This window comes from Nanorana parkeri, unplaced genomic scaffold (genome assembly GCF_000935625.1).
Source record: "Nanorana parkeri isolate BGI_ZX_2015 unplaced genomic scaffold, ASM93562v1 scaffold36, whole genome shotgun sequence".
Classification (NCBI taxonomy): domain Eukaryota; kingdom Metazoa; phylum Chordata; class Amphibia; order Anura; family Dicroglossidae; genus Nanorana; species Nanorana parkeri.
In genome coordinates this window covers 1,025,403-1,035,558 of record NW_017306304.1, presented here as the reverse complement: position 1 = coordinate 1,035,558, position 10,156 = coordinate 1,025,403, and the positions used below count along the sequence as shown (strand labels likewise).

Genomic DNA, 10,156 nt, shown 5'->3' with positions numbered 1-10,156 from the left:
AGAGGGGGAGGAGAGGGGGGAAGAGGGGGGGAGAGAGAGAGAGAAAATAAATTAAAATACTTACTTTTTATTTGCAATGACATATATGCATGGGTTGTAGAAAGTGGAGGATTTAGCAAACAGAGGAGCTATGATAGCCATTGCTGGTGAGATTTGTTTAGGATCCCCAAAAGATGACCATAAGCACACAATGGAATAGGGAGACCAGGCCACCAGAAACATGACAATCATCACTACTGACATCTGTGAGACAGACAAATGTGAAAACGTTTTTAAAGACCTATTGGGATAAAAATGGGAGTTGCAGTTTTTAAGTTGATACATAAAATCGCATGCTGCTTTTTTATATCTCTCATGAGCATTAATTCACAAAACCGTGTTAGTCCTTTTACATGAGTTTGTTGTCATCCCATGATCGTTTTCACATCAAAATGTTCAATTCACAAAAATCACTTTGGTGTGAAATTGCTATTTTGCAAAATAAAATTATAGTCATTGAGAGACTCTGTTTCTCATAAACCAGTATTTTGTTTTTATTGCAATTTTTTGTGGTAGGCATAAATAAAAAATATTGCATATGAATATAATACTGTATGTAATTGAAAGTCCAGCTTCAGCCCTTCACCCCCTTTTAAAAACAATCTGTATATATACTTTTTTCCAGATCTCTTTAGTCTTGTTGTGTGGCGTCATTGGTCCTCTTCCTCTTTTTCCTTCCCCGATGGGAGCTGGGTCCTGAATACTACAAAGAATGAAGACCGCTAATGATATAGCGCCACTCTCTGCAGACTTCTGCTGTAAGCCCAGGTTGGCTTGATGACGTACCCCCAGGGGGCAGGTCCTTGAAGCACTGGGTTTACAACAAATGGGTTGAATGACACAGGGGAATCATTCTATCTAGAAAAAAACTCGGGCTGGATCGCAGAGAGGTGAGTCTTTGGGGGACAGTGCCAAAAGGAAGGTGAATTATCTTATTTTAAAAAAATCATGGGGAATTTTTTTAACTACATTTTTAAAAGTCTAGAGTTGCAATTTTAAACCAGCTGGCCTTTTACAAGTTTTCCACTTTTCCTGTTGTAAAATACCTGTTCTTACAACAGCTATAATTGACAGACAAAAGTGAATGTGTTAGTGCAGAGTGTCTTCCCCCTCACTCCCCATGGCTCTATGTAGCTCCATCAGAATTTCAATTAGAGACAACAAGTCTGAAAGGCGATAACTAAAGCTGGTCTCTCACTAGTGCTCTGGGAATCCTTTTTCATGTATTAAATGCTTATTTGTGAGAGATTGTAGATAAAAAACAGATTTAAAACGTGATTTTTTTATACAAAATACTGCACCCCACTGCACATTTACCACGCATTAGAGAGTCACTGGGACCTTGCCCATGTTGGTTAAGATCACAGTGTCTCTGGAAAAGGCATCCCTGGCCCTTTATACTCGCCTTACCTGTACTCTTCCACAGCCACTTATTTCTCCTCAGCCAGCAAGAATACCTGGCACTTCCAGGTATGGCGAACCATGTGATCCACTGCCCTGTGAGTGTACCCTGGCCTAGCAGCCAATTGCTAAGCCCGAACACTGTCACATGACCAAGGGGGTGCATCAGCACTGCACAATGTCACCAACACAGCCAAATTCAGTTTGGGCTGCAGAGGAGAAAGAAACTGCGATTGAGTGCAGGTAAGATAATTATAAAGGGGTAAAAGAAGCTGTTTTCAGAGAGTTTCACATTCCTCTGCATAGGCAAGGTAAAGTTGTCTCTTCGCACTGAAAATCAAAAGCATGTCAGGGGATAGATACAATAACATATTCAAGCCGCTATAACGAGTGGAAATATAGTCAAATCACTTTTTTTTCACACCCTAAAAAAAAACCCCACCCTCTACCAAAAAATAAATAAATGAATTACTATATTCAAGAAGCTACAGTATATTCAGTGAAGCACAGCTAAATCAGTCATTAGAAAATGAAGCATGGTGGCACAAATGTGGGTGGATATCTGCCCACTAGAGCCCACAGAGTCAACCCTCAAAAGCCTAATGTGCTGTAGCTCTAGTTTTTTATTGCTTTTATTCCTCTTTCTATTTGATTTGTGTACAATACTTTGTATTGATATATACAGATTTGGTGGTACTTTTTCCATACTTGTCCCCACTGATGTGGGAGATACTTTTTGGGCATTAGTTTCTAATTAATATATATTTTTTTTAATTCATATTTATTCGCCTTTTTTATATCATTTTTTGGAGTGAACTTTTGGCTTATGGTACCATGCTGACTGACGTTGGACCTTCCAGAAACACATGTATTTATACTACAATCACTTGGAAGTCCTTGACTGCATACAGGTAATCTGCCATTTGATTTATCATGTGACTTTAAGAATAAGCTGCACCAGTGATGATTTAGGTGTGTTATATTAAAGGGTTGTATACTGTATCAGTTGTATCAGTGTAATCAGTTGTTTTGTGATTGTTATTAATTTCAATCACATTGCAGAGCTTTTCATTTTGACATGGAAACCTATATTGTTATTCGTTGTGTATTAAGTGTATTAAAAAAACGTAGATAAATAGATTGTGACACAATGCTCTTTAACCAAAAAAAAAAAGCACAAAAACTTCCAAGGGGTTGAATACTTTTTCTTGCAACTTTATACTGTAATGCTTGGAGCTGAGGCCATACCTTTGTGACATCCGCCTGATCAGACCAGTCTACATTGCCGCCCCCTAGACTGTTGCTGCTGCCGTATCCTTTCATGGTGGTAGACACATTGTAATAGCAGTAAAACATTACAATCAGAGGCACAACAAAGTTTACTGCGACCACCGTCATTGTGTATGAAACAAAGGCCCTGCGAGAGAAGTGTCCGCAAATTAGAGGAAACATTAATTGTGCACAAATCTTATGACACATGTTAAACAATGGTTTACAGTAAATGATCTCTGTTATACCGTGATTATTACAGGCATTTATTATACACATTAGTCTCTACCCTCAAGGAGCTTTAAATCTAATCTAAGGTCCCCATCTCACATGCAATGGCCAAATGTAGACAGGTGCCAATGAACCTACCAGCATGTCTTTGGGGTGTGGGAGAAAGCCCACACAGGCACAGGGAGAACATGCAGATAGTGGCCTGGACAGGATTTAAACCAAGAACCACAAAGCTGCAAGGCAGAGTGCTAACCACTAAGCCACTGTGCTGCCCAGAAAAAGACAGAGTAGAGACAAATGCAGAGCACATTAACATTTGAAAACCTTCATAATGGCAAAAGCAGACAATTACATACAGCATTAGGTTGCTGTTTAAAAGCAGCCCATGAACAAATGATAGCTGGAATGAATTGGGTGATTATTCCACTCCATTCATTTTTGGTGGATGCTAGAGAGATAATCCAGCTGACAGATTTAAATTTCTGTGTTTGAGTTCCTGGATCTGCACCCATGCTCACGCCATCATGAGGATCCCCACTTTAACTGTTATTTTATTTTATAAAGAATGCAACAGGGTTCACTTGAACATGTGGGCCTGGAACACCCCAACACTACCGTATTTGTCGGAGTATAAGACGAGTTTTTGGACTTAAAAACATCCCCCAAAAAATCGAGGGTCGTCTTATACGCCGGGTATACGCTGGATGTGCGGTAATACTGTATGTACGGTAGCTTCAGCTACATAGAGTATACCGCGCTGAGCCAATCACGGCGAGCGATGTATTCTATTAATGAATACAAAGCCTGCCGTGATTGGCTCAGCGCGGTATACTGTATGTAGCTGAAGCTACCGTACATACAGTATTACCGCACATCCAGCGGGCTGACAGATTTGCCTCCCTGGCGGTCTGATTTTTTAACTTTTAACATTTCCGCAGGTTCCGCCCCCTGCGACGCGGATGCTCGCAAACGATGGAACACGGAAGGCAGAGGAGATCGTGGACAAGGTAAGAGACTGTAATCCCGAGTGTGGCTCGGGGTTACCGCCTATGGTACTGAAAATTAACCCCGAGCCATATTCGGGAATACCGCCATGGATGTTAGTGGGTGTATTTAAACATTATTTTGGGCTATACTCGTCTTATACGACGAGTATAGCCCAAAACCTATGTTTTACCAGAAAAATTAGGGGGTTGTCTTATAGGCCCAGTTACCTAATACGGTGGCAAATACGGTAATCATAACAGAGAGGTCTCACTGTTTGAGTTCAAGATATATAAGAAACCAAAGGCTGATACAGCCAATTAGTTCTAAAAATTATTGAACAATAAGAAAAATTCTGAACAATTACAATAGATGTCTATTTGTTACCACAACTGTGGAAAAAGTCATTTGATAATTCTTACACATCATTTTTCCTCCAGTTAATTGTACACGTGGCTCCAGTAGGGTCTGGAGCATAACTTGCCCATCCCACAATAGGCATGACAGACCAGAAAACTGCATTTATCCATGCAGCGATAATCATGGCTGCATAATTATAGCTTGTTATTCTTCTTCCTGCAGAGAAAATATATTTACATATTGTACTTGATAGCCTGGTGAGGTATAATATAGCATAGACATTTTTAGGATTAACAATTGCCCTCCTTACCATCTTGTCTTGTGATTGTAATGTCTTCCTTATATTGTAAACCGCTGCGCAAACTGTTGACGCTATATAAATCTTGTATAATAATAATAACAATTTTCTCGGGACCAGGTGTCTGCTTAGAGACAGTCCTCCTCCTCCTCCCTCTGTCTTAGTCTGTAGTAAAAGACTGCAAACAAGCAAGAAGTGCTAGGTTTTTTAAGTATGTAGGCAGTACTGGGTTTTCTTAGTATGAAGCCAAATGTTCTGTGTAAATTTAGTGCCATGGGTATTTGCAGAATTAAGTATATGTAAACTCGAAATCCATTTTTTCCAGTATATTAGGCACCTTGCCTCACCATACCGTGTTTTTAAAGCAAATCATTTTTGGTGAATCTGTTGCATGGTTTCATGTTTGGAGATCATGCCAGTAACAGCCCTTCCTGAGGCTGTCAGCCTGCCGTGTGCACTCATTCACTTGGCTGTTGGTCTGCCTGTCAGGTCTGTGCAAGCCTTCTGAAGATCCGATAGACAGACCAACAGCCAGTGGAATGAATATGCATAACAGGCTGATAACACCTGAAACAGGAAGCCCTGTTACTGGCAGCATCTCTGGAATCTGAAAACTGAATACTATGAGGCATGATTCCAAAAATAGATATGGATTTGAAGTTCCTGGTTTAAAGTAGATCTATAATTGAAGAAAAAAATAAAAATCCAGTTTTGCGTCTCTTACCAAAAAAAACACAACAGTTTTTGCATCTTTATTGCAACTTCCAGTTTACATTAATGTGCTCCAGGGCAGCTGTATGTCATTGCTCAGGACAGGCTTCATATTGAGGACATGGATGGAAAAAGGCAGAATGCCATGGTATAGCTGCTTGTAGTCTCCATTGATGACAACACAAGAGCACTATTTGGGAGACACCTATAACAGGTGTCGTCTGAACATGAACGTTTGTGGCAAGATCACCAGGTATTTTTTTAATAGAAGCTGCAGATTTAAATAATCTTAACATTACTTATGAAATTATTTTGAATTGTAAAAATGTACATGATTGTAATGTGTCCTTAGTTACATTTAGTGTGCAGCTAGGATGTAACCAGCCTGAGCTCTGTTTACATATTTTTTCTAGGCTCTGTGGATCTCCCAATCTCAGTGTGTTAATTGCTTCTGCTAGTTGCTGTGAAGGAGGTCCCAGTAATCGGTGTGGGAAGGGCTATCACTGAGTTATGAATATTTATCTGACCCAACCAATCCCTGAGGTTCTTGTTCAGAGGTACGATTTGGGAAGATGATTAATATTCATGACACTATTGCAGAGTGTTCTCTACCTCCTGGGCTTTTGCCTGGAAAGGATATGTCTAAAAGGATCTCCACGTCGGCTTTGCCTCAGCCTGGGGCATGTGCTAGAAGCTCAATGACTTAACCTGCTTGATGAAGTGGATATCTGGAGGGACCTGGGCTTATAAAGAATCTTTATGCCGAAGAGTTTTACAGAGGAGCTGGGTAGAAGTTACTGCTGGACATTGAAAGATGGATTCATTGTCCACAGGTCAAGGTATCTTTGACTGCTCTGAAAGGGTCAAGAGCCAGATTTTTGGAGAGAGCCACTCCGGTTTAAGGAAGACTGTACTGACCTTACCTGTCACACTACTTAGGGGGTCATTCTGCATCACCTTGAGAGAAAGAGTGCTACATTATATTTTAGTGATTGGGTTTAGATCACCTTTAAATACTGCTTTTGCTGCAGTAGGTAACAGTTTGTTTAGAAGCTCTCATACACCAAGCTCATCGTGTTTGCATGTACTACAAATCTGAGATTAAACTGAGAAGGAAAATCGCCCCCCTCATAATTAGAATTTGATCTTAATTAGTACCTATGTCAGGTCTACAGATAGTCAGGTATCGATCAATAGCAACCACAGTCAGCAGTCCAATGCTTGCCATGCCAAAAAAAATATTCAAGCCAGCATAGATCTGTAAATAAACAGAAAGCAAAAAAATCCACCATAACTTATGAATGCCATACAGGTCTAGCAAATCAGGCAAAAAACATGAGTTCCCCTTGGTTTTCATAAATTAGCAAACCTAGACAGCATCATTATAGACTTGCAAGTATTCGTACATTATAATCCCTAGAAACAATGAATGTGTCTAGCCAGTCGTTATGGTGAAGATACTTACAAACCTGCATCTTTGCTTTAATGCCATCTAGTGACAAAGGCCCACAAACAAAAGATAGTTTTGAAAGATCATCCTAAATTTAGATCTTTCCATACACAAATGCTGCCAAAAATGAAATTAGTGCACCTAGAATTTTGTCAATCTTTTCGCACGGCTATGTGTTCTATCAGGGATGTAGGGTGTTTTTGTATAAATTATAATTTAATGATTTATGTTCAGGACTAAAAAATATTGCTTGAAAAAAAACATAATTTTGCTTGCCAGGTAAATTACACATGAATATTTCACATGAACCAATCTGAGCCACATAATCATAAGACTGATTTTCTACTTTGTGTAGCTCTTGTTGTAAAAAGACCTGAATAAAGGCTATGAGGTTAGACACACACATACAACTAAATGAGTCAGAGGAGAAACAACCCCTCCCTTTCTTCTAGCACACATGGGATTTTTATTCTGCAGAATTTGTGCTGGATTATTTTACTAGAGTACACGGAAGCACCTGGCTTTAAATTATTTTTAAAATAAAGCCATAAAATAAATATTGGAAACATTATACAACATATCAAATAAAGTTATTAAACTGACCAAAACAATTAAAGTTTCCCTTTAGCAAAATATAATGATCATATACTGTATGCTTATACATATCTTATACCTGCTGACATCAGAACAGTACTCTCTGGCACCCTATTAAATGCAGTTTTTAAAGATATATTTATCAAAACATTTCACCCAGTGAAAATTTGACCTAAAGATTCATTTGAAGGTACAAAAGGATTTGCCTGTTCATTTCTGCGGACATTCACTCTATTTATTATGCAGGCAACTGACATGTAAATCTTTTATAACTGAATGTTGCCAAGTTAAATGTCATTTGAATGTTTCATGTTCAGTATTGCTAATTTTCTTATTTCTTGGAGTCAAAGTTTGCGTGAATCTGATTTTAAATTGAGCGAAACCCACTGGGAGACGTGAATATGAAAAACTTGGTCACAAAAAAATGTTTTTGATGGAAACAATTGTAATTGCATATGGAAAGCACTTCCTTTAGTCTATGGGTAGCATTAGTTTGCCTTATTATATTCATAAAGAGTCTAGCATCTGCTTGGACAAACTGGCAGTCTATTTGATCCTGAGCTGGACCAATCCAGATAGCTATAGCAGTGTCTAGTGCAAGGAGACAAATCTAGTAAAGTATGTCTATGAAGATACACCAGACAAAATGTGATCGTGTTCTATACCTGGCATCCTACATATCCAAATTTCCAACTTCCATGAAGGTCAGAAGCAGCAGACATAGGATAACCAATCCCACTGACTCCAATATCAGTAAATGCCAGGTTGATGATGATGGCATTGGTTGCTGTGCGTAGCTCCTTGTATTTTACAAAAATTCCCAGAACCACAATGTTGCTTAAAATGCTTATTACCCCTGTGTAAAAAAAAAAGTGACTAGCTCAGAGGAAAAATACTTGACATCACAAATAATGGTAAAATACAGAACGTGAACAGGCTTTCCATTCATTAGCACATCTATCCATTTAAAAACAACAATTTTTATGAAAATTTGTGTTCTGTGTATAATTAAGATGTCAGTGCCAAGAAAAAAAAAATGTAGCAGCTTGGCCTAGTCACCAATCTTCAAATAAAATATGTGTAATGTTAATTTATGCGGTTTACTGACCTGCACATAGCAAACTACAGCTTGGAATTGCAATTTCATGTTATAAATAACATTACTTTGAAGCACCTTATAAAGTAAGCCTATGACAACAAAAATCTCCTGAAAATGCTATTTGTCCGGCTCTTATACTGACCCTGTGGCTACAATACATTGAGTCTGACCTCAAACAAGTATGCAGATAAGTAAGACTGGGAAAAGTTTGAGGTCCTTATTTACACGTTCTAAGTCTGTGACTTAAAGTGACAGTAAACTTAGGAATGAAATCTCAAAAATGTATTCAAGTCCCTTAACTATTAACAAACATTTACCTTATTGGTGCATCACTCAGCTGTAGATCCTGAAATCATCTCTGAATTGGTGCGGACACTGTCCTTCCTTCTGGAGGGTGGCTACTTTTGTTCCCCATGGTTCCTGTGTGTGTTGTAAAGTAGCCACTGTTCCAATCTCAATCCAAATTAGTAAACTAAACACGAGATTATAGTCTATCACGGGAGCAAGCTTGGAGTGATGGCTACTTTACAACACACATAGGAACCACGGGGCACAAAAGTAGCCTCCAGAAGGAAGGACAGTATCAGCACCAATTGAGAGTTCTACAGCCGAGTGATACACAAATAAGTTACATTTTTGTTATTAGCTAAGATACTTGAATGTATTTGTAAGATTTAGTGCTGGAGTTTAGTTTCACTTTAAGTTATTGGAGAAAGAGGGAAGCAAACGAAAACCAGTTAACGTCAGAAGGAGGTGTCAATAATAGCTTTCCTTTAAAGGAGAACTATGGGGTTAAGGCTTTTCCCCATAGTTCTCCTTAGGGTAACGGGAGGACACAAACTAGCGCCCTCCCATCACCCTAAGCTCAGTATACCGTTAGCTACAGCTCGCGGTATACTGAGACGCCGCAGCTGAAGCGGATCCCGACAATTATGTCTGGATCCGCCCAGCTGCATGAGTGACAGCTGGCTCTGCCTATCTAGAGGCAGAGGCAGCTGTACCCGCCCCCTCCCCCGTCCATTCCGCCAGTCAGCGCTGAAGGAGTGGAGTGGGGAATCCAGCCCCTCCCCTGTCACGGCAAAGAGCCGTGACAGGATCGAGAAGTGAACGAACGCCGCTATGTGTTCTCTCACTTCCCGATCTACTGAGCCGACCTGTGACAGTCTCATTGTCACAGGTCGGCTAGAACTATGAGGGGAGTGAAAAGCACTCACCTCATAGTTCTCCTTTAATAAAATATTAAATAGTTCGGAGTTTCATACCATACAGACAAATAGGAAAAATACACAAGTCTACAAAGTCTGAAAGGACAAGATCATACCTGCTGTTATTAGATAGGCTGCAACAATATTATGTTCATGCTGGGAGAACACAGATAGAACCTCAGTTGGAACAGTAGAACCATTCACAGACTCTGCCCAGGTGGAGGTCGATGTTTTGTCGTCCGGTGTTTTGTCCATCGCAAGCCTTTTGTTCTCATGGATGTGTCTCACAGTACTGACTGTCCACCGATATTCCAGGTCATTATTTCATGGGCTGCTTGGGCATTAAACTGCTTGAAAAAATGGCAGGATTTGTGCCACGTTTGTGTTGCGCAAAGCTTGTTAACTAAAACAAAGACCAACACAGAACTTGGAACATTCACAATGAATTGCTTAGTTTTAATTCAGAGCCTCTTTTACCGAGTCTTTAATCCCATCACATGCCCCTATTATCAAAC

The 10,156-nt window shown here is 39.6% G+C and overlaps 1 protein-coding gene across 1 annotated transcript in view; it reads right to left on the bottom strand.

Moving 5' to 3' along the window:
* RRH (retinal pigment epithelium-derived rhodopsin homolog) overlaps positions 1-9,896 on the bottom strand; it is a 10,249-nt gene extending 353 nt beyond the window's left edge. The window contains exons 1-6 of the mRNA XM_018569832.1: positions 9,758-9,896; positions 8,003-8,193; positions 6,452-6,551; positions 4,347-4,500; positions 2,689-2,857; positions 65-243 (exon numbers count right to left, since the gene is read on the bottom strand). Coding sequence (XP_018425334.1) covers positions 65-243; positions 2,689-2,857; positions 4,347-4,500; positions 6,452-6,551; positions 8,003-8,193; positions 9,758-9,896 — 932 coding nt within the window. The remainder of the gene's footprint in view (positions 1-64; positions 244-2,688; positions 2,858-4,346; positions 4,501-6,451; positions 6,552-8,002; positions 8,194-9,757) is intronic.
* Positions 9,897-10,156: the final 260 nt, after the last annotated feature.